General features: G+C 49.2%; 12 protein-coding genes across 12 annotated transcripts; 7 read left to right on the forward strand and 5 right to left on the reverse strand.

Annotated features, from left to right (window-relative positions):
• Window positions 1-167: 167 nt before the first annotated feature.
• On the forward strand, window positions 168-1,407 carry FOIG_10427 (uncharacterized protein; the record flags this gene model as incomplete). The annotated part of the gene is made up of 3 exons (XM_031210767.1): window positions 168-663; window positions 711-791; window positions 845-1,407. The coding sequence occupies exons 1-3, from the start codon at window positions 336-338 to the stop codon at window positions 1,405-1,407; spliced, it is 972 nt and encodes a 323-aa protein (XP_031059478.1). The 5' UTR covers window positions 168-335.
• On the reverse strand, window positions 1,313-3,887 carry FOIG_10428 (uncharacterized protein). The gene is made up of 6 exons (XM_031210768.1): window positions 3,303-3,887; window positions 3,022-3,252; window positions 2,909-2,975; window positions 2,020-2,858; window positions 1,913-1,966; window positions 1,313-1,865 (listed from the first exon to the last, which is right to left on the reverse strand). Exons 1-6 carry the CDS (start codon window positions 3,741-3,743, stop codon window positions 1,503-1,505), a joined length of 1,995 nt encoding a protein of 664 aa, XP_031059479.1. The 5' UTR covers window positions 3,744-3,887; the 3' UTR covers window positions 1,313-1,502.
• Window positions 3,888-4,806: 919 nt separating this feature from the next.
• FOIG_10429 (uncharacterized protein) lies at window positions 4,807-6,093 on the reverse strand (the record flags this gene model as incomplete). Its single annotated transcript, XM_031210769.1, has 1 exon — window positions 4,807-6,093. One exon carries the CDS (start codon window positions 6,091-6,093, stop codon window positions 4,807-4,809), a length of 1,287 nt encoding a protein of 428 aa, XP_031059480.1.
• Window positions 6,094-6,454: 361 nt separating this feature from the next.
• FOIG_10430 (uncharacterized protein) lies at window positions 6,455-8,108 on the reverse strand. Its single transcript, XM_031210770.1, has 3 exons — window positions 7,749-8,108; window positions 7,330-7,701; window positions 6,455-7,282 (listed from the first exon to the last, which is right to left on the reverse strand). The coding sequence occupies exons 1-3, from the start codon at window positions 7,795-7,797 to the stop codon at window positions 6,573-6,575; spliced, it is 1,131 nt and encodes a 376-aa protein (XP_031059481.1). The 5' UTR covers window positions 7,798-8,108; the 3' UTR covers window positions 6,455-6,572.
• A 60-nt stretch (window positions 8,109-8,168) lies between these two features.
• On the forward strand, window positions 8,169-9,747 carry FOIG_10431 (uncharacterized protein). Its single transcript, XM_031210771.1, has 5 exons — window positions 8,169-8,652; window positions 8,699-8,805; window positions 8,858-9,011; window positions 9,063-9,295; window positions 9,345-9,747. The coding sequence occupies exons 1-5, from the start codon at window positions 8,352-8,354 to the stop codon at window positions 9,684-9,686; spliced, it is 1,137 nt and encodes a 378-aa protein (XP_031059482.1). The 5' UTR covers window positions 8,169-8,351; the 3' UTR covers window positions 9,687-9,747.
• Window positions 9,748-11,611: 1,864 nt separating this feature from the next.
• Window positions 11,612-11,973, forward strand: FOIG_10432 (uncharacterized protein; the record flags this gene model as incomplete). Its single annotated transcript, XM_031210772.1, has 2 exons — window positions 11,612-11,675; window positions 11,726-11,973. 2 exons carry the CDS (start codon window positions 11,612-11,614, stop codon window positions 11,971-11,973), a joined length of 312 nt encoding a protein of 103 aa, XP_031059483.1.
• A 615-nt stretch (window positions 11,974-12,588) lies between these two features.
• On the forward strand, window positions 12,589-14,660 carry FOIG_10433 (uncharacterized protein). Its single transcript, XM_031210773.1, has 2 exons — window positions 12,589-13,111; window positions 13,158-14,660. Exons 1-2 carry the CDS (start codon window positions 12,829-12,831, stop codon window positions 14,546-14,548), a joined length of 1,674 nt encoding a protein of 557 aa, XP_031059484.1. The 5' UTR covers window positions 12,589-12,828; the 3' UTR covers window positions 14,549-14,660.
• A 106-nt stretch (window positions 14,661-14,766) lies between these two features.
• Window positions 14,767-15,219, reverse strand: FOIG_10434 (uncharacterized protein; the record flags this gene model as incomplete). Its single annotated transcript, XM_031210774.1, has 1 exon — window positions 14,767-15,219. One exon carries the CDS (start codon window positions 15,217-15,219, stop codon window positions 14,767-14,769), a length of 453 nt encoding a protein of 150 aa, XP_031059485.1.
• Window positions 15,220-15,907: 688 nt separating this feature from the next.
• Window positions 15,908-17,421, forward strand: FOIG_10435 (uncharacterized protein). Its single transcript, XM_031210775.1, has 2 exons — window positions 15,908-16,730; window positions 16,777-17,421. The coding sequence occupies exons 1-2, from the start codon at window positions 16,036-16,038 to the stop codon at window positions 17,369-17,371; spliced, it is 1,290 nt and encodes a 429-aa protein (XP_031059486.1). The 5' UTR covers window positions 15,908-16,035; the 3' UTR covers window positions 17,372-17,421.
• Window positions 17,422-17,733: 312 nt separating this feature from the next.
• Window positions 17,734-19,268, reverse strand: FOIG_10436 (uncharacterized protein; the record flags this gene model as incomplete). Its single annotated transcript, XM_031210776.1, has 3 exons — window positions 17,734-18,346; window positions 18,398-18,850; window positions 18,970-19,268. 3 exons carry the CDS (start codon window positions 19,266-19,268, stop codon window positions 17,734-17,736), a joined length of 1,365 nt encoding a protein of 454 aa, XP_031059487.1.
• Window positions 19,269-20,109: 841 nt separating this feature from the next.
• Window positions 20,110-23,310, forward strand: FOIG_10437 (uncharacterized protein; the record flags this gene model as incomplete). Its single annotated transcript, XM_031210777.1, has 5 exons — window positions 20,110-21,427; window positions 21,459-22,054; window positions 22,358-22,426; window positions 22,475-22,895; window positions 22,946-23,310. 5 exons carry the CDS (start codon window positions 20,110-20,112, stop codon window positions 23,308-23,310), a joined length of 2,769 nt encoding a protein of 922 aa, XP_031059488.1.
• Window positions 23,311-23,876: 566 nt separating this feature from the next.
• On the forward strand, window positions 23,877-25,780 carry FOIG_10438 (manganese transporter; the record flags this gene model as incomplete). The annotated part of the gene is made up of 3 exons (XM_031210778.1): window positions 23,877-24,533; window positions 24,587-24,861; window positions 24,913-25,780. 3 exons carry the CDS (start codon window positions 23,877-23,879, stop codon window positions 25,778-25,780), a joined length of 1,800 nt encoding a protein of 599 aa, XP_031059489.1.
• Between the last annotated feature and the right edge of the window lie 347 nt (window positions 25,781-26,127).

Here is a 26,127-nt window from a genome sequence, read left to right on the forward strand (position 1 = left end):
TATCTTGTCAAACATTCATCCACCCCTGCATTATCCCCGCATAGCGAATTGTTGTCTCCAGGAACTTAAGTCTTGGCGTACCCCGGAAAGGGATGGACGCGGGGAAGCTGGGGTAGATGATCGGCATCAACTCGCTGATTGGCATCGCTACGATGATTTGGGTAAATACTCATCCAACCGATGCATCGTTTGTGTGTTTGGTAATTATATCCTTTAGTGGAAGGGCTAGTTGCTTATCGTTTGAGCCACGTCGGCGAACTTCCAGTCAGTCATACAAGCTTCCAACATTGTCCGTCGGTCAAACGCTTTGCATCAACATACTCTTGCTAACCAGTATGGCCCCAAAGAAGCTCCCTACATTCGACGACTTGCCCTTGGATAAGAACGGCCCCCCAGGCAATGCTTGGGGTCTCTGGGGACCGGACGATCAACTGGGTAGGCTCAACTTGCTTACGCCAGAGACCGTTCGCGCAGCAGCGAGTGAGATAAGGGAGGGGATCAGGATATCTTTGGACTGGCCACTCGACAAGATTTCTCACCCGCCATTTGGGAGACAAGCTCTGGAGCACCGAATACTCAACAAAGCTCCCATGACAATGAATGACGATGTAATCACGTTGAATACGCAGAGTAGTACACAGTGGGATGGGTTCAGGCACTATGGTTAGTACCACTACGGTGTGAACATGACAGTACTGACGGTTCGGTAGGTTATCAAAGAACTGGGCAGTTTTACATGGGCCACGAACAGGAGGAATTCGGTACAGGTTCACAGACTCTTGGGATCGATGGTAAGTCTACTAACATGACTCCATTAATACTCTCTGTCTCAGTATGTTCACAGCCTATGCCAACAACGGCGGCATCATCGGTCGAGGTGTTCTTATAGACTGGTACTCCTGGTCCCAACGCAACAACATCTCCCTCTCCCCGTTTCAAACCAACGCCGTAGAAATGTCTCACATCCACGCTATTATCGCCGAAGAGAACATCGAATTCTGCCAAGGCGACGTCCTCTTCATTCGCGTCGGCTTCACAGCACACTACAACACCCTCACCCCCAAAGAACAAGAGAACTTTTCCCACCGCCAGCCCGGAGGTCTTTTGGGTCTCGAAGCTACTAAAGAGTCCCTTAGATGGCTCTGGGACACCGGCTTCTCAGCTGTTGCATCTGATGCAGCTGGCTTTGAAAGAGGCCCTGCGACTGGGGCGTATAATCATCCTGACGTTAGTATTCATCAATGGGCTTTGGCGGGATGGGGAATGCCGATTGGTGAGCTCTTTGACTTGGAGGAGTTGGCAGAGAAGTGCAGGCAGAGAAAGCGTTGGACATTCTTCTTGACGAGTGTTCCGCTCAAGGTACCTGGCGGAGTTGCCAGTCCTGGAAACGCAGTAGCGATATTATAGAATGTTTAATCGCACCACATCTTGTAGATTGACCAATTCCTCCTCGAATTTGTTGAACGCACAGAGCTACATTGTGAGCCATAGTCTATCAACCATTAAATACCAGAATCACCTTCAAAGAAATCCTTCTCACCATCCATCCACGTCTTCCAGTCCTTACAAACCCTTTCCGCCTCAATCATATTCGGCGAACCAACAGGGAATAACTCATTGGCATCTCCCTGTCTCTCCAGGACTTGCATAGCCAAACCTTCGGAGGCATGGCGCGCAATGTGACAGTGCATCAGCCAGATACCTGGGTTATCTGCCTTGAAAGCAATAACTACGAAGCCGTTGCGGGGGAGTAGGACGACATCACGCCTTGGTGGGTTGTCAAGCTTCAAGTTGAGTCTGCTGGGGTCATAGGTTTGGTTCTCTTCTTGTTGCAGAAGGGCAAAGTCATGCCCGTGAAGGTGGATCTGAATAGGGTTAGCTAGGGAACATGTGGCAGGGGTTGGATGCTTACTGGATGAGCGCCGGTGCGGGCACTAATGCCTTCTATCGTAAGAACAAAGTAGACCTATGATGGTTAGTCATGATACCCGAAGACATTTGAAAGCGTCTGACGCATACCCATTCTTTCTCAGTATAATCCTCAGGAATCACCACCCACTTCGGTGGGTAAGTATCCCTCGGCTCATCCAAGTGAAACATGACGGGATCAGAGTAATTAATCTGCAGTGGTCTAAAGTTCTGACCAGGTCTCTGGAGACCAAACGTAGCAACCGGATACTCCTCCTGGAACTCAGGTGTATTCTTGGCATTCGGATCAAAAGTAACATTGAACCGCTCACCGGTCTGATCCGCGGCTTGAGCATTGGCAGCTGGACCAATGTACCATGGTATCTTCGGTCGAAGCGAAGTATATGTCTCATCTGAGCACGCTTTGCTGATGTTGACCCAAGGCTGAGATGAGGGAAGAGCCTTGTCAGTGTGGTTGTAGCGTAGGATGCCAGTCTTTTCGTAACCGTCTCCTCCTGGAGCTATACCACATGCATCAGCGACCCAAGTCCTGATCCAGAAGTTTCCATCTTCTGGGATCCCGTTGACATCACCGGCCAGGGGATTCGCTTCGACAATGACGTTGTACCTTTGACCAATTCCTATCAAGACTGAGGTGTTGAAGTACGGCTCAATAGGGACAAAGTCCGAAGTGACGATTTGAAGCCAGTGGTTATCAATGGAGAAGACGAGTGTTGAGTCAAATGAAGTATTGATCAGGCGGAGCAAATATCTCTTTGGGCGACTTGGCTTATCTGTTGGAGTTTTGTTGAAGTATAACTCATAGTTATCAGGGACAGGGAGGGTTGGGGTGTAGCCGTAGTGGGAGACGTTGCCCGCGCCGTTGAGAAGGATGGTCTTGTTGGAGAATTGGGAGCCAGGGAAGAGTAGTCTGAATGCACTCTCGTGAGCTGTATGTTCAGTCAGTATGGGCCATGCAGCCTACTTGGGGGCAACTAACACCAATCTGTCATAAGTAATGGCCTCTTGGTTGCATCGTAGGGAGCTGACTGGGGACCATGAATTGTCTGCATCGTTAGCGCGATTTTGGCTGAGCACCATGGTTTGGCTTACGATTGGGCCCTGAAGACCATCTGCATACTGGACAGAGTAGTGGCTATGATACCAAGACGTCCCGTACTGCGTCGTATTGAAGATGTAGCTGAAGCTATCCCCTGGCGCAATTGGACATTGAGTTATGCCGTTGACACCATCCATGTCCATCGTTTGGTTCTGTCGAATACCATGCCAGTGAATACTCGTGCCGTTCCTCTTCATACTATTTATCACCGTGATGTTGAAGGTCTGCACAACAGTTAGTCCCTTTCTCAAACCCCACGGGTCAGAGTACTCACATCACCCCAACAAGCCTCAAGCCAAGGCCCAGGATACTCCCCATTGAACAACTTCGCCTCGGTAAAGTTCTGCCCATCAGCATTATACCAACTCTCAGTAATATTAAGTGTATAATGCCTCATAATACCCTTCGGCGCAAAGTTCTCATAGTTTGTATGAATGTTGAACTCTCGCCCATCCGGATGTCTAAGCCAACATTCTCGATTCTCAGGAATTGAACATTGCACGAAACCTGTCATTTCTGGGTACTCGCAGAGGAACTCATGATCACCTGGCGGGGGATGGAAGATGGGGAAGCCAGGGCTGGGATCTTCAATGTGAGTGTGAGGATGATTGGGGCGGAGGGGATGTTGGTAGGAGGTGGAAGGGGAGGTGGGCCACATTGTTAGCCATGCGACTATACTGACGCAGGCGTGCCATACTCGCTCGATGAGAGCCATTTTGACAATGTTTTTAGTGGTTTGGGGCCGATGGTCTTGTGCTTTGTGAGACGGGATATAAATAAGAACGCCTCGGGATGGCTGATGCTCATCACGCGGTCATCTCAACCTTGTTATCGGAGAATATGCAAGCTTATGACGGCAATCACACACTTAAGTTCCCTCCGTAGTCATCTCAATCCCCAATTTCCAATCATAACTTCTCTTTCAAGCAAGTCTGCGATACGAGTCCAGCTGGTCAAGGATCATAGTCTTGGCACTCGAATGTTTCAGCCCTAGGACTTTTGATCTCACCCAACGACCCAATCAAAGTCTTTCTACACCTTACTAACATCAATAAACTTCGTCGTGTCTCACCGCAGCTCGAAATCACAAAGCCATCCTTGCAGAACTTCACCCCGTGATTACGCCCACGGTCGTACAAGTTGGTAATGACTTAGGTAAGACCACACATGGCCCAATCAACCTCTCAGAGGCGTTTCTTGGACACAGTCAGGCTTGGGACAACCCAATCGGATGAGGGCGTATGTTAGTCCAATCACTCCCTTGCTTACGGCTGAGAAACTGAGGCTGAGCATGACGAATACGAGGGGTCGCGCGTGGAGATAGGCTATTGAGGAAAAAGGGGCCGGTTGAGTTCCTGGTGATACTGGTGAGCGGTATAGGTCTGATAAGAAGATTTGAGCGATGGATGTGGGGAAGTTATGGTTTGACGGTCGATATCAGACAAGGCTTACTCAGGTTGGTGAGATGCTGCGATCCGGAGTCCGAGGCTCTTACGTGAGAATGGCGGTCTCACCTCTGTATCGCGATCGAACGGTTCCAGCCCAGTCATCAGTGGCTAAGATTAGTTCGCAAAGGCTATCTTCCGAACGGTCGCATGGACTGGCAGTAAGGGAGAGATGTCGCGCGGCACTTTCTCGGCTGATCCGGACGTCGCAATCGTGGTCAAGATCAATATCATTTCAGTTATTATACACAAACAAGATTTTTCTGAAGTTCCTGCATCGCCAAGTCGCTGGCTGACACTAGCACCTTTGCTGGTCGGATCAAGAACGGATATTCAATACTTGAGCGCATTCGCCCATACCAGCTCCCACATCCTCGGAACATCCCCACCAGCCTCCACAGCCTCAGCCCACTGGACGATGTGCTTCAAAACGGCGACATCGTCGCAAAACTGCACGGCAAAGTCGAAGTCCCTGAGCAATTGCGTCTTTTTGTGAATGTCCATCCATCGCGGGTCAAGTCGCTCCATTTCTCCCAAGAACACCTCTCGCAAGCGTGTGGTTTCGTATTGGTGTAAATGCTTGTAGTATAATTCGGAAATCTCGCCGGTCGCATCGTGGCGGTATCGTCTGCGATCAGGTTCAGTCCATCGTGGTTGTTCAAAGAGGAATTGGGGGATGCCGCATGCTTTCCACAGGGGGACGATGGACACACACTCCCAGTCGACAATGCCTGTGATATTCCCTGCATCGTCGACAAGAATGTTGTTCCCGTGTAAGTCATCGTGGTAAAGAACTGTGGTCTCTGCTTCAGCGTGAAATGAAAAGATGCGCCGGATCAGATGCAGCAATCTCTCGGCGATGCCGAATGTTCGGGCAGCATCGTCGATCTCTTTGACCGCATCACAGTCAAGGTTTCCCTTTCCACACCACTTTGCCATAGTCGCTGTCGCATCCCTTTTAGTCGCCTCGAGCCGTGATGCAAACCACTCGCTGCTGTTCCGAAACGGTCCTCGGTTAATGTCGGATTTGTTAATGAGGCCGTAGAAGAAGCAAGTAGACACAATTGGGCCGGGCCTTGGCAATCCACTTTCGTATACGGGAGGGTAGATGTTACAAATGGTCGCGAATTTGTCACGAAAGAGAGATGCTATGAAAGATGCGATCTGGCGGACGGTGTCGGTCTTTTGGAGAAGAGTGAGGTGCCGCCATGTGACCTGCAACCGCGCGCCCGGGAGCATGCTCATCAAGATCCATTCATAAGTAATGGGAGAATCGCGCGACGCATCGTAATGAATGACCTTCGGGATCGGAAGGTCTGTAATCGCGGAGACCCATTGGATTGTAGCAACTTCGCTCATGGTCTTGTTCTGCGGATCGACAGGGAGCGCAACGCGCAGCAATAGCGGGGCTTGATCGTTGACCTGAACTTCGTAGAGTTTGTTAAAGCAACCTTCGGCGAAATGCTTGATGTGTACGTTTTCGGTGCGAAAGATGGCTTGGATCGTCATTCTCATCATGTCAAGATCGGGCTGGAACTCCCATCGCGGGGTGAATCCTAGATTGCAGTCTTCCAAGTAAACGTCAGCAAGAAGTGAGGCTCCGGATCCTGGGGCTGGCATCGTCGCGCACGAGACGCAAAATGAAAATACAAGAGATCAATCGGTTTGAAGAGGAAGTTCTCTGGTGTTCTCGAGAACGAGGAGGTGATGGAGGAGAGAAAAATGAGGAATGGAAGGAATCATGTACGACGAGACAACGAATTTGCGATGGGCAGTTGCTTTCGGCGGGTGACTCAGACAAAACTCCATGTTTGCGACAGTGCATCGCGTCTGTTTGAACAAACTCAATTGCTGTCGGTTTGTCACGGCAGAAGCGAAAACTCTGATGCGCTGAGGTTGATGACGGTTTGCCTGAGGCTGTTTGCATCTCCATTTGCTTCCTGCCGTTCTTGGTCGCGTGAGGTCATATGAATGGAGGGAAATGTGGCTATCGTCGGTTTGCATTGTTTTATAATTGAGTGCAATTTTGTTTGTCCCGACGGTGAGTGAGTAAATGCTGCTCTTATTGATTGCCCAAAACTTCAGGTCACGAGGCATCTCTAATTCTCATCCTGCGGATACTTCAGCCCGTTCGCTGCTCTAATCTCATCCATCAACTCCATCAATCGAAGCGTCTCATCCAACGGAACAACATCACTCTCCATCTTTCCCTTTGCAATGTCCCGCGCAACAGCATCGGCTTCCCAGTAAAAGCCCAACGTTCCCTCGTGGCGCTCCACGTTGAACACGCGCGTGGTCCTGGTATCGGCTGCAGGAGGTCCCGGGCGCTCTCCTTCAGTGACGCGGAATCCGCCGGGTACACTGACTGCTGGACCGAACAGGGTGATGCTTCCGTTGGTACCCTGAATGTAACCGAATTCATCGGCGCCTCTATATCGGAAGCTTGATGTGCAGACGCCTGTTTTGACACCCCCATTGGCGGAGGGGTATTCCAACACAACGGTATTCGCCGCGTCAATACCATCCACAATGTCAAGAGACGACAGAACCTTTGTCGGTTTCGGATGATCTTTGCCAACCTTCCAGTCACCAAGAATGATCGACGCAAACGTCAGCGTATAAAATCCAATGTCGAGCAAAGCGCCACCACCAAGCGCGGGGTCTTTGAGACGATGATTGTCGGGCAAGCTGCTCAGATCAAACTTGTTTCCAAAGTCAATGGAAAGTCGCTGGACTTCGCCAATTGACTTCTTGACGATGATCTGTTCGTGTAGCGCCTCAAACAGGGAACAGAACCTCACCCAGGCAGCTAACAAACATTAACATGCAGCCAAACAAACGCGGGGGTGAACAAACCTTCCATGACAAAAACGCCCTTCTTCCTCGCAGCATCAACAATGTCCTTCGCCTCCTTCGCATTAATCGTAAAAGGCTTCTCACACAGAATGTGTTTACCCGCTGCGATCGCATCGAGACAGTTCTTTCTATGCAGTGAGTGCGGCGTTCCGACGTATACAATATCCACATTTGGATCATCGTAAACACCCTGATAATCCGCGTAGACTTGGGGCTTGGGCTTATCAGGTGCTTTCTCCCAGAGCTTCTCAACGAAAGAAGTGCCTTTCTCGATAGAGGAGGAGCCGATGGCTGTGATGGTATGTGTTGCCTTGGCATCGGGACGGGTGGTGAGGAGGTCGCGGAGAAACATTGAGGATACCCATCCTGTGCCTGAACTTACGATTAGGTCTGAACGGTGGATAGATGGGAAAACGTACCTAGGATGCCCCATCGCAGGTGAGGTAGAGAGTCTGCTGAGCTAGTCATTTTGAAGTTTAATATTCAAATTCCTTAAGGTACTCAGAGTCTCAGAAATGCGCGATATGAAGTGAGTGGTCGATATAAGGTAGATTTGCCGGACCCGCAAATGGTGAAATTCGGGACAGTGGTCACCGAAGTGCGGCAGTTAGGTGTTCAAAGCTTGGGAAGTTCAACACTTCAGACGGTTTTATCCATTAATTCATCCGATCTCGGAGTTTGATAGCTTACTGGTCCTGCAAGACCTCATATCTGAGACTTCCTTGACGTTTTTATGCCGCTCTTTGGTCTCGCGCGGAGTAGCGGATCTACCACCGATACTCCCCGAGGAGCGGGGTTGTGTCATGATACCATCTACGATCCACCAAGGATAAAACCAATGCGGGGACAAAGGTCAATGACGCTATAGCCGGGTGAATAAGAAGATGCGGTAAAAAAAAGGGAAGTTGATTTGTAAGTCAACGTTAGATAAAAGCTCCCAGCGATCGATTAGATAAAAGGAGTCTCGTGGATCTCTCATGAAGTAAAATTAGCCCCTCAACCGAATAAACAGATTCCCAATCATGGCGCCAATCAAAGTCGGTGTTGTAGGTTACGGAAACTCAGCCAAGAGCTTTCACTTACCTTTCATCACTTCTATCCCAGACTACGAAGTCATTGCTATTCTTCAGAGAAAAGAAGCACCAGCCGATCCATCTTCTGCTGAGAAGGGCTCGCACTGCACCGTTGACTTTCCTCGCATCAGGCATTATCGCACAGCCGATGAGTTCTTCGCCGATAAAGATATCCAGTTCGTTGTCGTCGCTACCCAGCATGATACTCATGCCTCTTTTGCAGAGCAGGCGCTAAATGCGGGAAAACATGGTGAGTGACCTTTTGCAGGGTCAAGGTGATGTTAACATGAGATTAGTGATTGTCGATAAGCCATTTGCTGTATCATCTGAAGAGGCGGATAGGGTGATCAAATTGGGTGAAGAGAAGGGTCTCATTCTTACTTGCTTTCAGAACCGACGATGGGTAAGCTCTTTACGTCTGGTTTCTTCTAAATCGGATTCTAATCCTGTGACAGGATGCAGACTTTCAGACCCTTCGCCATCTCATCAACAAAGGTGCACTGGGCGATATCAAAGAAGCCGAGTTGCACTATGACTTTGAGTCACCACCGTGGCTGTCTAAAATAGGAGCCAAGTACACTCCAGGTTCTGGGATGGCCTTCGGTCTCGGTAAGTCTTGGGTGACAATTTCCCCTGGTCTTTTCACTTACAGTACTTCAGGTACGCATAGCATCGACCAGGCGCTTGTTCTCTTTGGCCGCCCCAAGTCTGTGACGGGGTTCTTCCGCGTCCAACGTGACGCCGAAAGTGAAGTTGAAGACTCTTTTACTATAATTTTACAATATGATGGTGCGCAGAAAGATCTGCTCGTTACAGTCAAGACAGCTGTGACGACACCGATGGCACAGCAATTGAAGCAGCTCGTTCGAGGAACAAAGGGTTCTTTCATAAAGGTGAGAATCCGAATCCGTTTTACCCAGGTGTTTGATTGACATTTTTTAGTTCCAAAAGCATAGCCTTTGCGCAACAGAGGACAGTATCGCTGCTGGTCTCAAGCCGCTTGATGAAGGTTTTGGTGTTGAGTCTGATGACTTGCAGGGTATTCTGACGACATACGAAGAGTTCGACGGCAAGGTTCAAAAGTACGACCCCGAGATCAAGAAGTATACTGGTCGATATCCAAGTTTTGCGGGCCGATGGATGGGATTGTATGAGAATGTCGCCGATACGATTAATGGCAAGGCAGAGTTGGAAGTGAAGCCAACGCAATCACGCGACGCTTTGAGGGTCATTGAGCTTGCAAGGGAATCGCACCAAAAAGGTGCCACAGTTCCTTGGTCATAAGATAAATAAATAGTCTTTACTCTACTCAATAAAAAGAATGTGGTCTACCTGCATCACTGGATTTGGCGATGGGGAGTCGGATGGTGAAACAGCAAAAAGAGAGGATAATAGCGGGATTTAACCGCCAATGTTGGACGAACAGGGAATCGAACCCTGGACCACTCCCAAATTTCTTCAGAAGACTGAATCATGCTAAGGGAGTATTATACCACTAAACCATTCGCCCGGAATGGGATTTGTTGAAGCATGCCACCCAAATTGCGGCTCAGGTGTGCCTCACACCGCCTGCGCAATATTCTTTGTTGGCCAGTTCTCAATCTTGCATTTCGTGTTCGAAGCCCGAGCGGTACTTAATCACTCCTTGATGTTGTCGGAGGGTTTGGCGAAGTTGATGAGACTATCGTGTCACGGTCGCGGGTGAATGAGTAGCGATGAAGTAAACTGTCTTGTTGGTGGGTAAAGTACCGTGAACTTAGTGCAAGGCTACCAACAGAGTGAGCTTTGAGCTTAACGCAAAGCCTGTGTTTGAGTTAATTACTGCCAGTCATCAGACAACGTCCCTGTAACCCAGCTAAAGGATCAAAAACAGAGATGGATAAGGTGTCGAGTCTATCTGAGTCATTGTAGTGCATCGTAAGCCAGCTGAGTCACGGACATCATCGTCCCCAGCCTCAGGCATAACGATTTCAGTGGACCCAGCGCTTGTAACCACGGCGCTGAATTACACTCAACCTCCACGACCAAGACAAAACATGTTCCCAACTGTGTGTGTGGCATGAACAAAACCGCCCAGTTTGACAAAAATTCAATCAAATCATTTAGACCGACAACAAAAAGATCGACAACGGCAGGATTCGAACCTACGCGTGCGAACACAATGCCTATGATGTCTCCGAAGAAATAGCAGGGCATCGCCTTAACCACTCGGCCACGTTGTCTGAGCTTTCTGATTATGTCAGACACTTTCGTTTCTTGTGTTATAATCTATGCCGTTGGCTATTCCAACTTCGCTCAGACCTAGCAGCCTGAGAGATGTTCTTGATAACAACAAGTCTTCTTTTTGTCACACAGCTGCCTTGTTGAAGACCATTTTGGTCTTTCCCCTTGATTTATTTAATGCTTCCTATTTTGGTGAACTCACTTCCGATTGTCCCGGCTCTATGGCAGTGTGAACTTCATGACCATGACTCAAGTGCCAAGATGATCGATCTAGGTTTTCTTCAGCGCACAGCTGCTCGCTTGCTAATTGATTAGTGGTGGCAGACAGTATGGGTCCTGTAACTTTGAGGATGTGCCTTTGTGTTTCGTTCATTACATAACGATGTTCGTTTAACAGCTCATTCACAGCAGAAGCTGGAGGTCGTTCAGCAGTCAGACTCTCACATGGCAAGCCTCAACAGTCAATAATTTGTTCTTATAGGGACAGAACTTGGGTAGCCATCTTTGCAATGCATTAATTGCCTACACAGTCTAGACAAGCTAACGATTCTCTCCCGACTCGGGCCACCCAGCTCAGCTCGGATCTGCCCCATGGGTGGATCTTCATCCTTTGTTTCACTGTTTTATATTTCCGAAGAATGCCTATTGAGGGTCAATAATCATCTGGGAAAGTTTACACCTTAGCTCCTAACTAAAACGGCCTGTTTGAAACAAATATACGTGATCAGCGCCCTCCTTGGTTCTCAGCTTCGAGGGTCCCATCCTTCAGCTCTCGCCAAATACGAGATTTCTGTTATGAAAGCGACCACGACGACATACGTCTTGCAACTTGACAGAGAATTAACTCAAGATGGCGCAAAGCTTGTAGATGCAGTGTGCCGTTGTTTTTCTGTCGGCGGATAAGATATATAAGCATCATGTTTCAACTCCCATTCTACTACCTTTCAACGCCTCTTCTCGTTCAAACGAACCTTGGTTTGCTGACAATGAAGCTCTCAATCGAAAGCATCGCCACTCTTGCTGCGACCTCGCAGGTAACAGCATGGTATGGTAAGTCCTTTCTTTTCCTTTCACCATCTCCTCCTACTTACCTCCTCCAGTGACATTCTACGATAATACAGAGCGATGCGAAGTCGACGGCGAAACAGAATATCAGATTCTCGAAGGTGAACAGTCCGACTGCAACACATTCGCTGCCAGCATAGACGGTGTAGACTGCATCCACTTCGTCGAAGGTGGACGTAACAGAGAGGCTGCAAGGGCTTGTTCAAAGCTCAATCGGCAAAGCCGAAGCTCAACACAAACTCTTATTGCACAGTCTATCCCTATGCGAATTGCAGACAGCTAGTATCAATAAAGAGCCTGGCCAGTGTGTGACTACGTTGGAAATGAGTTTGACTAATGGGGAGAAACCGGACATTGCGTCTTTCAGATGCGTAAGTTGATTAACCACCTCCTAGTGACTAATTTTACTAAAAGTATGATTGAAGCAAAACAGCGAGTAGAGGGGTGATTGGAGCCAGATTGCTATTAGGTTATTGCGTACTGTGCAGCTGCACACCTAAAAATGCCCATTCATAAAAATCTCCTACCTTTCCAAGATCACGATACTGATCTGTGAGGTGCACTTGACGAGGTTTATTGCTGCCCAATAGCATATATAAATACTTGAGACTGTAAACCTACTATACTGCAAGCCACATATTAAAACAGAGAAGAAATATAATTTTCTCGCCGACTACTATTAGAAGTCTATCATCCAATATTATATCTCTTGGTAAATACATCATCCGCTGGAGTTACCCTACAACCTCAGCATTTTCCCCACTACAGCCCCAGCCGCGGACTTTTTCTTATCCATATCTTATCTTATCTCCTGATTCCTGGCACCTCTCCGGCAAACAAATCAAGCACCGAGCATTAGCCCACGCATAAACCTGCTTTCCACAGACCGGGAAACAATTTCTCATCCACCAAGCCTTGGCAGACCCGTTCCCCGCTGCTGATTGCAACATAGTCGGAGCTAAATGAGCCAATTCTCATAGCTACCTACTATAAACGGCTTAAGCTTATCATCGGCTAACTTTGCTACTGATAAGCTATGCGGATCGGCGGGGAAGTTCGGTCATTATGCTTCCCATGTATGATGATCGTCACGGACTAGGAAGGTTGTTTGGAGAAGTTTAAAAGATGAAATGCCCGCATGATGGGGTTACAATGTCTTTTCTTTGTTGTTGGATTTTGTAGGCTCACAGGAAAAATGACGCTTCGCACTGCTTTCACTGGGCTTTTGTGCGCTGGCTTGGCCACCGCAGTTCGTTATAACGCTAATCAAGTTCCTCTGACGAAAGATGGTGAAGAGGCTGCCAAGAACTTCCCCGAGGTCAAGCAGATCGATCTCCAGTCACCTGCATTCCTTGATCCCAAGAGCATCGCCGCTGGATTCGACAATGGCACAAGCGGACCAACAAGCGATGCTACTCTGAGTATGTTTCCAACGCATCTTCAAGATCTATCTACTAACATTCGCAGACTACTTCCTCGAGAGTCTTGCATCCCGAAATGACTGGTTGACGTACAACAACCCATCCTTCAAATCCGACGAAGGGCGCTCAATTCCTTATGTCTTCCTCTCCACGTCGTCGCAGCCTGAAATCAAGGCCAATTCATCTTCATCCGAGAAGCTCCGCGTCTACCTTCAAGGTGGCGTCCACGGAAATGAACCCGGCGGCGACCAAGCTCTTCTCGCGCTGCTCGGCAAATTTGATGCCAATTCAACATGGGCAGCATCAATCCTCGAGAAAATGGACATCATGATCTTGCCCCGCTACAACCCCGATGGCGTCGCCTACTTCCAGCGCTTTTTGGCAACAGGATACGATCCCAACAGAGATCACATTCGTTTCGCAAGTCAACAAACTCGTGAGGTTAAAGCGCTGATTGTTGACTTCTCTCCTCATGTCATGGTAGACGCTCATGAATACAGCGCCAATCGCGCTTATGGCCTCAAAGATCAGTGGGCGCAAGCCGTGGATGGCCAATTTGATCCTATGAAGAACTTGAACATTCACAAGGATATTCGGGAATACTCCGAAGAGGTTTTCGTGCCCAGAATTGCTGGTGCTATGGATAAGCTGAATCTGCGCTGGAGTCCTTATATCACGGGAAATGCCAGGGAGGAACCTCTGGTGTTTACTCAGCTTGATACCCAGGCACGAGCCGGTGATGTTTCATTGGCGCTGACGCAGGTTATGGTCTTCCTCACTGAAACTCGAGGCATCGGTCTTGGAAGCCAGCACTTCCAGCGCCGCGTTGCTTCAGGACTTACCATGATCGAAGCCATCGTCCAAACAGCCGCCGACAAAGCTGAAGAAGTGTACGAAGTGGTCGAAGGTGCCCGCCAGAAATTCATCGATGGCGTAGACGAAGTCGTCGTTACGGATTCCTTCCAGCCCACCAACCGTACCTGGGATTTCATCGACCTCCCAACCGGCAAACTCGTCGAAATCCCCGTTCAATTTCTCAGCTCAACACCCGTGAAATCCAACCTTACCCGCTCTCGCCCCGAAGCGTACATCTTCCCGCAAGCATGGAAAGAAGCCGCCGATCGTCTTCGCCTCAACGGTGTTACCGTCGAGAATATTCGCTCTGAGTTCCGCGGTGAGGTTGAAGCGTATAATGTTACGAGCATTGAGTTGGCTAGTACTGTTTATCAGGGTACGGTACTGAACAAGGTTACTACTGATATTCTTAAGAAGGAGATTACAATGCCGGCTGGGAGCTTTTGGGTGTCGACGAGGCAGGCTGCTGCGGGGTACGCGTTCACTGTTCTTGAGCCTGAGAATATCGATTCGTATGCTACGTTCAATATCCTGCCGGTCAATGTCGGGGATGAGTACCCTGTGTATAGAGTCTTGGGTTAGTCTGTGACTGTATCGCTAGATAGAGAAACAGTAATTGAAAATACTCATGTCTAACGTCATTTCGCGTGTTAGAACTTCGGGCTGTTTGGATTGATGTCCAATGACTTTATTTGACTTCGAGTGTCTTATACCAAGCTGCAAGTACTTACCTGTTTGTCTACCAAAACACTGACAATCCATCCGAAGACCTTTTCAATCTAGATCACCATCTTAACTCCTTACTGCCAAGAGTCTGAGGTATACTCAAGAGGCGACTCAGTGATTGTCTCAAACACCGGCTCGACGGGCTTCTCATAGCATGCCTTACTCATCTCACTCGCCTGGATAGCCCTAGCCATCGAATCGACATTCAAAGTCCCAAGCTGCTCAGCAATTCGCGACATCGAACTCTCAGCCAGCTTTCTCTGCTGCTTCAAGTAAAAGCGCAGCTCACGCTCCAGTGTCTGGATATGTTTCCAAGACTCACGAAGCTTGCAAAGCTGAGCCTGACGTTCTTCGCCGTGCATGCCAGTTTCAAGATTTTCGACAACTTCAACGGCGAGTTCAGAATACTTTTGTTCTCGATGCTCGAGTCGAGACTTGAGTGAGGCGATGAGCACTTCGAGATCTTGCCATATTTGGCCAACCTCTGAGGGCTCGGGGAGGGAGGTGAAGCAGACACCTGAACACATTGCTTTCTGAGAGTAACTATTTCTCGGGGGTGTGAGAGTTCTGATAGAAAGAAGGCCTGTTGGAGTTAGTATGAGGAGTGGTTGGAACTTACCTTTTAAAATGTGAGTCCTTAATGAGAATGAGAGAAATATTCCTCATCTAGGGAGAAGCTATGCTTTTATAGCTAATAGTTTATGCTTGAGTAGAACTACTACTTCGTTTGTCACCCAAAGCGAATAGCGTGTCATGAGCCCCAGCGGAACAGGACTACTGAACAAATGAATGATCCGACTGTTTGGTAACCCGTATCTTTGTTTATTGAAATCTAATAATCATCATACAGTGAACAATAGGGCATAAGTGCCACTGATAGGCAGACAAACAAAATTTATGCTGCGATGTTCATTTCTGGGAACTTTCCGTTCGTACATTGTGAGATAAGGTTCTGAAAGAGACCTGGTCACAAACGAACAATCCAGATAAGTCAGTAGATGGCGTCACTGAAACCTATCACATGGCTCAATTGTGATACGAATGTCATCTTCAGATTTAGCATTATTTAGGTGAGCGGTTATTGATAATGCTATTTCATGACAACTTGTTTGTTAGGCGCCATAAAATGGCCGCTATCCCCAAACTGGAAATCGCCGGATCGGCGGTTACTCCATCCGTCTTGGGGCATGAAATCTGACAAAAACCGCGCCGTGAACGCGTGAGATCAAGTTAATTCCTCTTTCAACACAACCAGGTTGCTGCCTAAGCCAAAGCTGAACCTCAAATACTCAAATTGGCCGGCATCCCCACGAACTGTTGGTACTTATCTCATCCTCGCGACAATGGGTAATCCTCCTTCGCCAAAGCCTTATCAAGATGACCCTGATGCCGTGTCGCTACACACGACAGCGGGGGAATCCTCATACGCTCACATCGAGGACGATGCTCTCAACGGCGATGAAGCACCACCGCCTGCATACCATGATACACCGACTCTAGGGTCAGGTACTCCAGCGACGGCTGCTATCGACAGCACTGATATTGAAGATGAACTTCTTCAAACAGGCGTCACCCGGCCCGAGTCTCACATAGCCTTCACCTCTAATCGCATTGGTCAAAAGCGTACTCGTATCGGTAACGAAGTGAACGCCGTGCGAGATCCCCGCTCCGACGCGGATCCAGTATTTCTCGAGAAATGGGTCAGAACCATGGCAACATTTCCTCCTTCGCCGTATATCAACATAACGGGAACTCACAAGGAAACCAAGCGCGATAGCGACGGCAAGAGCAAGCGTGAGGAGGTCACCGATTTTCGTATCATGGTGAATTTGCAAAATTATCTATATCCCAATTTCATCACGGGTGCTATTGGCTACTCGACGCTCAAGACTGTTGAGAGTGGTGAGAAGACATATCGCGGCACGGTCTTGAAGAAGCGTCAGGACGGTGTGAAAGGTGATATCGAGGTTGGTCATGCGAAACCGACCCTGAAGGAATGGTGTCATCGTTACTGTGCTAAAGCAGCCGGTACCAAAGTGTATGTTTCACTCACGGGGGCCAAGGCCTTTTCTAACGAGTCCCAGGTTCCGTTTGACTAGAACAGTCACCGGTATGGATGAGACCCTCTTCCGCGATCGTCTGACAAATTATGTCCGAAGCTCCAACTACAAAGGCAATCTCACCATCGAATTCCCAGTCGCCGACCGAGCAGTCGACATCTACTCGTCCAATCGCCTGAACACGTGGCGCCTGACGACCTGGATCTGCTGGATCTTCTACCTCACGTTCCTCTGGATTTTCTCATGGCCAATCCTATTCTTCATCACAAAGCGATATCAAGTCGTCAGCGCCGAATGGCCATTCTCTCGGACCGATGCAAATGGCCAGAAGAGCTATACCACCGTGAGCGAGCAGCAATGGGTGGACTTGTATGGGCCCGCCATCAAGCAGCTTTGTCTGGACCGATATGAAGGCTTGGCAGGTGATGCGTTTTTGAATCAGGTTCTAGAGAGGGGGGATGCGAACACGGGAAACCCGGGTATTGATACGAGGGCTGCTATGGGAGTCGCCGCTGCTGCCTTCCAGGGCGGACGATTCAATGCTGTCAGCGGTGCGAGGAGTCTGATGCGAATTGCTGGGGCGTCGAGTGACCAGATCGGTTGGGGGTTTGACACGTGAATGTAGGAGGATGGTGGAAAGAAAGGTTACAGTTTCTCTGAATCAAGAGCAAACCACCGAGTAATGTTTCGGGTTGCCTGGACGAAAGTGTACATTTGGTATCTCGCTGATGACTGGCAGCCCACTAAACAGTAACAATGGTTCAAATGATAGACGTATCCACTCCGAATCAATTCTCAGCTGGCAGCTCGGCAGTCTTACAGTAATTGCAACGTAATTCGATTGCATCGACGGTGAATCCCATTATTCCTCCCACAAATGTCTATTGTGAAGTTTCGAGTCACTATAAATAGCGTCACGCCCAAGAGTGAAATCTAACACAAAATAATATATGAAGGCATTTCTTCAGCTCGTCGTTGACGTCAACCGCCCCTGCTCTTCTTTGAAGGTCTACCAGGTCCACGTGGATTCGCTGCAGCTTCTCTCTTCTCCAGGTCTATCTGGCGCTGGTTCTTTTGAGAAGTGGCCATCCAATCAAAATTCGCCCTGTTACTACTGTTGAAGACATCTTGAGGCTCAACCTTCCTCTTCTTCTCCTTCCTCTCTGTCATCCCATCTTTGGACTTGCTTGATCCCTGGTCAACTGCCTGATCCTGGGGCGTTGAGGCGGTCATGAAGGTACTGAGAAATGCTTGCCCAGCTGCCGTGTTTTGGTAGCTACGCAGTTGGCTCATCAGTGTCTCGTCAGGGAGCTGTGGCTGCTCCGCGGTCTTTGCCCATGAAGGGCCAGCCTTTCGCCACTTTTCGCACTCCGCCAACATCTTGACAACGTCGGCATTCTTGCACTTGGTTGAAGCAGAGCGATGGCTCTCGGGACAGTTGGCACAGCGGTACGGTCCAGTGACCCTGCATAGGCTTGTCTCATGAGCTTGAGCACATTTGCCACATCGAGCTGCCTGGGTGCACTCCCGCTGGAGGTGTGAGGGCCTAGAGCAGTTGCAGCACCAGAGAGTGAGGGCGCGAATATCGATGGGCCTAAAAGAAAACCGGTAAGCTATTGCCTTACGATTCAGGATTGTAACTTACTTAGCTGGTGCCTTTTGAAAATCAAGGGTCACATTGCCATCCCTCCAATGCTTCAGTGCCTCCTTCTCTGATTCCAAGCACAAAATAAGCGTACCGCATGATGTGAAAGCATCGGCGATGTAAACCTTGTTCCAATGAGACCACCTTGCCGTTTGCGACCGAGGAGTCTCGTCGGACCTCCTCTGGTAGTCCCGAATCTGTAGGTGGTAACGCTTGGGGACAACGTTGGTATTCGGATTAAGACCGAGGATCGTTCTGAGCTTAGAAGATTGCAGCCGAATCTTTGCTTCCGAATCCTCGTCGATGGTCGTCAACAGCATGACTTGATCTCCGGCGATCCGCATGTCGGTGATCGAATCCCAAGGATGGCCTTCGTTGAAAAGCTTGCTGATGACGCCCTTGGTCTTCAAATCGTCTCTTACTTTCAGATAGTCCTCCTCGTTCAACTTGACTCTTATTTGCCCCTCGTGTCAACAATTGTAGCTTGCCTTTGCTGCATGATCGTTTCCTTGATCTGCGTGAGGGTTATGCCATTATGATAATTTTGCGCAATTGTCATGTGCAAACTAAACTTGACGAGATCGCCGAGGTCCCTGAAGATCCGCTCCCATAATGCTAGATCTATCGGAATAGTAGGGGCAGCTGAGTCAGGATTCTCATCAGGACTTGTGCTGACCGGAAGGGGAATATCATTGGAGGTCATGAGATTATGATCACCGTCGACTTCGTGATGTCCCTCTAGTAGGCCCTCCTCTGGGTATCTTGTATCGTCTTCTGACATCTCTGCATCTGACATCTGTAAGCATACCGGACTAGCATCCCGCGGGGCAGCCTCACCGAGCTCCTTCGGGTTGGGCTCGAGATAGGACATGTTAAAGTGCGATGGAAGATAGTTTGGGAATGGTCAAGAAAAAGAAACGGAGAGAAGGCGATCTCAAAGTGGATGAATGAAGGATTAGAGCCTGATGTAAGAGAACACTGGGACAAGATATAACCCGAGATCGCTACAACCAAAGTAAAGATAAATTTGCTGTGAGGTACTGGTAACAGAGCTTCAGCGAAAAATGCGGCGACATGACTTACTGTGATCGCCAGGGCCATGCGCGAAAAAAAGAAAAAGACTCTTCACCGTCTACACGAAATGACTCACAATGTTCATTTAGCCAGCTCATTAGTTCCTGACCACACTGGAGGACTGAATGTGGACATCAAAGACGGTGAAAAGAGATGGGTCTGGTGTTCTAGGCTTCAAGTGGCCACTGCGCGACCAGTACAACTATCCATGCCTATCCGGACAGCATAATGAAAGGCTCTCAAGACATCGGTGAAGACGACCAACTGATAAAAGGGCTCGTCGAACGGGTGGCTGCAGGGATTTTTTCGATGAGCATGGCACCTAATACAATTCAGGCAATTCCGTCAACCTGGGATAAATGTCAAAGTTCCTCCCATCGTGCGGTTTTACTGAAGAACTCTTGATGATAAATAAGACTTCGAAACCACCAACCACTATTCTCCTGCATCTCAGCTTTCTCATCATAACTCCCTTTCAGACCTCTATATTCAGGGAGGTCGTTTTTCCATGCCATGACCATGGCCTCTCTTGAAGTCCCCCTCTTATACAAGCCCTTCTGGAGGTTTCGATGAATAGTGCCACAATGAAGCAACCCCGGTCAAAGAGCCAAGAAAGGCGATTCAGATCGAAACTCAGAATGGAACAACTGGCTCGTCAAATGGCGAGTCCGCCCGATCTGAGTATCGTGCAGATCAACGTCAAGGCGGCCCCAGACAGAATCCAGTCACTGAAGAATTGGATTCAGAACAACGATCTGAGAATTGATATTCTCTGCCTGCAAGATATTCCAGCCAATATCAGGGGGATCCAGTTCTCCGATCACATCCTTGCCTTCGGACACAATAATCCTGAACTCATTCCAGACATGGAGGAGGAGGGACAGGGTCAAACCAAGGGCAAGAAGAAAAAGCCAAAGCTCAAGAGTCCATACCAACAAAAGGAGAAACTACATGCTGTGGTCTATCTTATACACAAGTCCATCCTGGTTCAGGGTTGGCACGTCGAATTCCACGACAATGTCAATCTTGGACTGGCCGCTACACTCTTACTCCGAATTAGTGACGACCAAACAATTGCGATTCACAATGTCCACAATCGGTTTAAAAAGGTTCAGATCCCAGACCTTTTGGAAAAGGTCACGGCAACTGGTCAAGACCTTCTTGTCGGCGACTTCAACCTTCATCACCCAGACTGGGGTGGCGATGACATCCGTACCATCGATCCCCAGGCTATCGAGCTAAGCAGTGGTCTGAAGGCGGCTGATATGAGGATCTTGACCCCACGCGGCTTTAAAATCTACTCTCGGGGGAAAGGTTTTGCTGGCGCCTACAGCAGTACCATTGACCTTACCGGCGCCAGCTCATCTCCCGCCCCGTTTGTCAGCAATTGGCGTTCACCCCACGTCCCAGGGTTCGACTCTGACCATCGTGTCATCATGACAACTTTGGACCTCGACATCGAGCCAGTGCCCAGTACCTACTACCTTTGGAAGCTCGTCGACCCGAAGGAGTTCTGTGAGTTTGTTAACAACGCACTAGAACATCTAGGGTTTCCAACGCTCAGCTCCCCTATCATAACCAACAACTACGCCCGCAGGCTGGTTCAGGCATTTGGCCCGGCCATTCAGAACCTAGTGCCTCTAGCTCCACCACCCGGATCGAAGCGTCTCAAGAACAAGCCAACCCTTGTGACTCGGCGAGCCGAGAATCTTCTGAGACTGGCAGCGGAGAGAACGCGCAAAACTGGCCTCATGATGCCGAGCCAACAGCACTACAAGACCAAGCGCCTGGCGCAAAACGTGATCCGAAAGCAACGTGCTGCGGCCTTTTACCGCAAGCTAAGTCAAGATATTGCGAAGCGCAGAAAGCTCTATTTCTGGGCTAAGGCAGGCGCCAAGTGGAACCAGAAGGCATCGATGCCAATTCGACAATTGAAGGCGGGTAATCTTACCCACCGTACGCCTGATGGCATGGCTGGATGTATCAGAGAAGCCCCGTGGCCAGGCGGCACTAGCGACGAGCAACAAGCCCCCCGACCAGCCAGCCGCCGATCCTGAAAGGACCACTCTCGCTGCCTCGCAAGATCTGACTCTGGGCGATGTCCAGGAGTTGATCGCATGTGCACCAACAGGAAAGGCTGCCGGTCCAGACCTCTTAGCATACGAGGGTATGAAGATGGCCCAGAAGGAACTTTTGCCCTACCTTCACCACCTGTTTGCCGCCTGCCTCCGGCTTGGCCATCACCCTGCTGCCTTCAAACCAGCGTCCACTGTCATGCTCCGAAAGCCAGACAAAGACGACTACGAACAGCCCAAGAGCTGGCGGCCGGTCACCCTGCTTCCTTGCATGGGGAAGCTTCTCGAAAAGATCTTCACCCACCGTGTCAAATTGCTCGCTCTCGATGACAACCTCCTCCCCAATATGCAGTTTGGTACTCCTGGCAAGTGCACCACCAAAGCACTCCAGTTGCTCCTCAACAATGTCTATGCCAAGCCAACAGCCAAGGAAATAAACCCCGGCTTACGCTGCATATCGAGACACCCAACAGGCGAGGGTCTCACCTTCAATAACAGTGCGAATATGGTGTGACAGGAGGGTGCCTCTGACGTGCTGAGATGACTGATGATGCGATCCTAGGCTGCGAAACCATCAAAAGGGGGGATACTCATCATTCGCCACGTTCACTTAAAACTATAGTAAATTACTGTTCTTTGGTTCAGTGGCCATTCGTCCTCAAATTCTCGAGCCGCTGTGATGAAGAACGACCAATCTCCCATTCCAGACGTAAAGCTTGCGATAACCGTACCAGCGCAGGAAGTCAATCACAACAATGCAGCCCAAACGCAAACACAAAGTCCACAGGGCTCAACTTCTGATGGCCGTCAGTTTCCAAATCTCTCCATGGCCAGAGCGATTCTTGTTGTGGTCGTCATATCCATCGCTGCCCTTCTCACCGTATGCAATGTTTCCACCGGTCAATACATCAACTAACCCGATATACAGGCTCTCAACTCTCAATCCATCGTTGTTATCCTCCCCGAACTGGGAAATGCGATGGCAATACCATCATCCCGTCAACGGCTTGTTGTATCAATCTACAACATCTCCACAGGGAGCGTCATGCTCCTCTGGGGTCGATTAGCAGATGTATATGGCCGAAGGTTGGGTTTCCTATCAGTATCAGCGATCTTTACATTATCAACAATGTTTCTACCATGGTCCACCTACGAAATACCCTTCTACGTATTGAGAGCGGTGCAGGGAATGTCAGCTGCGGCTATTATGCCGTCTGGCATTGGAATCGTGGCTTCCACTTTTGCACCGGGTCCTTCTAGGAACATGCCGTTTATCACAATGTCCGCCATGGCATCTCTGAGCTCTGTCGTGGGCAGCCTTCTCGGCGGCTTTGTACGAACATCACTGGGTTGGAAGTGGTTTTTTGGATCCCAGCTGTTGTATCAGCCTGTACAACAGCTGCTGGATTCTTTGTCACTGCTGGGCATACCATAAGAGCTGCTACGCAAGGACCAACCGAGGATATCGAGGGCAGCAAGAAGCCATATGTCGACTGGATTGGAGGAGGTCTCGTATGGTCTAGTTTGACCTTAGTGCTAGTTTCCATCACGCAAGGAAATGTGTCTGGTTGGGCGACACCGTGGATACCACCGCTGTTGGTCATATCTGTCCTACTTCTAGCTGGTTTCATCTTCTACCAGTGCCGATCGGAAAAAGATACGTACGTCTCCACCAAGAATTTTGTTCAGATCTTGCCCAGCTTTGCCAAGAGGATCCAATGGGATGAGGCTCGATCTCGGCCCGTGAATGTCTCGCCTGCTTAGTGCTAATGTTGATTGAATCCACATGTCGCGTGACGTGAATTAATAGAGTTTACACAGAGTGGAGCAGAGCCGCGCAATTCCCGGTACTTCATAATGGCAGTCTGAGTATTCCACGATCAAGCCTATAATGAAGATAGATAAAAAAGTAATGTATTGGGAAGTGATTGATCAAGTGATTGCAAGAACAGCACGTGATCTCGCGATATTAAGGGACCTAGCCTGGTCTGTCTGCGAATGAGATGACACGACAATGGCCGACCCTCGTACCGATAATTGCCGTTCTACCCGGGTCCCTTGCAGTGAATCACCAATCAACCTATTAAATCATCTCCCGTCAGACTAGGTGACTAATAACAGAGGCTTAACTGCCGGTAAAACCAAAGCCATACCGTCACCGTATCATGGCTTCTTCCTTCAAACCAATCACACGTCATCCCATAAGCGGAGAAGGAAGATTCCGGGTCCGATGATACGCCTGACCCTTTGTACCTTGGTAAATACGCAAACGACGCGCGACACCAGGTTCTTTCAATTTAAACGTCGTCAATTGTTGGACGGAAATCGAAATGAACAAGACTTCTCACACTGATGAACCCTTTGAGGGCGATGATGGCTACAACCAGAGCCCAAATCCAAACTCTAGCGACTTGACTACCAACGCTGACTTCAACGGGCTCGTCAACAGTCGCACTTCTCTCCAAGGCGACTCTCGTGCACTCCCAGACGCAGCGTCAAACATGTCTGGTCAGATAGCCAACAACACTCCCACTGAAACGCCCGGCCATGGAAAGGCGAAGCTGCGGCTGGCTCATCGGTCAATCGACCATGGCCAGCCCTCAGGCGGTCTGCGCTCAGCGCCCGCCAACCCCCCGCCAGCACCAGCTGGTTCCGCCGACAACGGCACACCATTTCAGCGTCTCAAAGACACCCTCATCAAGATTGGATCTTTTGTTGGCCCTGGGTTCATGATTTCGGTTGCGTATATTGATCCGGGCAATTACTCGACCGACATCGCTGCGGGAGCTTCTTATCGCTTTCGGCTCTTGTTCATTGTCTTGCTGTCGAATGTGTTCGCGATCTTTTTGCAGAGTTTGGCGATTAAGCTTGGGACTGTGAGTGGACTTAATCTTGCGCAGGCTTGTCGGGCGTTTTTGCCGCGGTGGTTGAATTATATTTTGTATGTCTTTGCTGAGGCGGCCATCATTGCTACTGACATCGCAGAGGTAAATCGCTTGCCATTTCCAACATTTGCGTTAAAAAGGTGCTGACTTACTAGGTCATTGGATTTGCAATTGCCTTGAACCTTCTGGTCCCCAAGATTCCGCTGGTGGCAGGATGTGCCATTTCCATTCTCGATGTCATGGTCCTCCTCATCTTCTACCGCCCTGAAGGATCCATGAAGGGTTTACGGTGCTTCGAAATGTTCATCATGTGTCTAGTCCTCGGCGTGGTTATTTGCTTCTGTATTCAGCTATCTTTGATCAAAGATACCACCCCTGGGGAGGTCTTCCAAGGTTATCTACCATCGAAGTATCTCATTGAGTCTGAAGCGTGAGTTCTAAATCCTTCTGGTTTGTTGCGTCCACTCTAATACCTGTCCAGCATTTACCAGGCCTGTGGAATTCTCGGCGCGACGGTCATGCCTCACAGTCTATATCTTGGATCCGGCATTGTTCAACCCCGCCTGCGTGAATACGATGAACGGAGCGCTCTGTTGCCTCGTCAAGTCACTTCAGAACCCTCCGTTATCGACGACAGCATCGACAAAGGCTACTACGTCCCATCTGAGAAGGCAATCAAGCACTCGCTCAAGCTTTCGATTCTCGACCTGGCTATTTCTCTCTTCACATTCGCGCTCTTTGTCAACTCGGCTATCCTCATTGTTGCAGGTGCTTCGCTGTACAACAATCCAAACGCTCGCGATGCGGACATCTTCGGCATTCACAAATTGCTTTCCAAGTCTATCTCACCCGCTGCGGGCACCATATTCGCCCTGGCACTGTTGCTCTCAGGAGTTTCGGCTGGAATTGTCTGCACCATTGCCGGTCAGATGGTTAGCGAGGGCGCCTTGAACTGGAACATCAAACCATGGCTACGCCGTCTTGTGACTCGGAGTATTAGTATCACCCCAAGCATCATCATCGCAGGAGCCGTCGGGCGTGAGGGACTCAACGCAGCACTCAATGGATCGCAGGTGGCTCTCAGCATTATCCTACCATTCGTAACCGCCCCTCTCATTTACTTCACGTGCCGTGATAAATATATGACGGTCCAAACAGGTAGTGCGCGCTGGCGTACAGGTGACATGGATGATGAGACAGATGCAGATGGGATAATCGAAGAGGGAGACAGACTCCGAGGCCAAGGCGTCAAGATGACCAACTCGTGGTTTACTATGATTCTGGCCATTCTGATCTGGCTTTTCATGGCAATCATGAACGTGGCCAACTTGGTATTCCTTGGCAAGTAGGGAATCCTACAAAACACAGTTGCTTGGTGAGAAGCAGCTATGTCATCACGTTTTTAGTAGGGGAGTAGAGCTCGTCTGTGGAGTTTTGAGAAATGTATAAAAGGAGGCTCAGTCAGGAAAATACCGGATTAACCGTCTGACCAAGATTATGTTCAGCTTTTCACCATATATTTATCAGACTTCCAAGGAATATAGCAAGAATTTCTCTACCTGCAGCCGATACTGCACTAATCTGATCCAATTGTTGCACAAACAATATCTTTGCCACATGTGAAAACCAGGTAGTTCTCAACCACATATCCCTATTCCAAACTGTAATATGCGATAGACATAGTAGTGCCATAGCT

The sequence above is a fragment of the Fusarium odoratissimum genome (genome assembly GCF_000260195.1).
Source record: "Fusarium odoratissimum NRRL 54006 unplaced genomic scaffold supercont1.18, whole genome shotgun sequence".
NCBI lineage: Eukaryota > Fungi > Ascomycota > Sordariomycetes > Hypocreales > Nectriaceae > Fusarium > Fusarium odoratissimum.

Coding starts and splice junctions, on each gene's coding strand:
- FOIG_10428 (XM_031210768.1), bottom strand. CDS start 3,743: ATGGCTCTCATCGAGCGAGTATGGCACGCCTGCGTCAGTATAGTCGCA. Junction 2,976..3,021: donor ATGGTCTTCAGGGCCCAATC/GTAAGCCAAACC, acceptor CTAACGATGCAG/ACAATTCATGGTCCCCAGTC. Junction 1,967..2,019: donor ATTATACTGAGAAAGAATGG/GTATGCGTCAGA, acceptor TAACCATCATAG/GTCTACTTTGTTCTTACGAT.
- FOIG_10430 (XM_031210770.1), bottom strand. CDS start 7,797: ATGACTAGCTCAGCAGACTCTCTACCTCACCTGCGATGGGGCATCCTA. Junction 7,702..7,748: donor CCTGCGATGGGGCATCCTAG/GTACGTTTTCCC, acceptor TCGTAAGTTCAG/GCACAGGATGGGTATCCTCA. Junction 7,283..7,329: donor GGGCGTTTTTGTCATGGAAG/GTTTGTTCACCC, acceptor AATGTTTGTTAG/CTGCCTGGGTGAGGTTCTGT.
- FOIG_10431 (XM_031210771.1), top strand. CDS start 8,352: ATGGCGCCAATCAAAGTCGGTGTTGTAGGTTACGGAAACTCAGCCAAG. Junction 9,012..9,062: donor TGGGATGGCCTTCGGTCTCG/GTAAGTCTTGGG, acceptor ACAGTACTTCAG/GTACGCATAGCATCGACCAG. Junction 9,296..9,344: donor CAAAGGGTTCTTTCATAAAG/GTGAGAATCCGA, acceptor GACATTTTTTAG/TTCCAAAAGCATAGCCTTTG.
- FOIG_10433 (XM_031210773.1), top strand. CDS start 12,829: ATGATGGGGTTACAATGTCTTTTCTTTGTTGTTGGATTTTGTAGGCTC. Junction 13,112..13,157: donor AACAAGCGATGCTACTCTGA/GTATGTTTCCAA, acceptor TAACATTCGCAG/ACTACTTCCTCGAGAGTCTT.
- FOIG_10435 (XM_031210775.1), top strand. CDS start 16,036: ATGGGTAATCCTCCTTCGCCAAAGCCTTATCAAGATGACCCTGATGCC. Junction 16,731..16,776: donor AAAGCAGCCGGTACCAAAGT/GTATGTTTCACT, acceptor AACGAGTCCCAG/GTTCCGTTTGACTAGAACAG.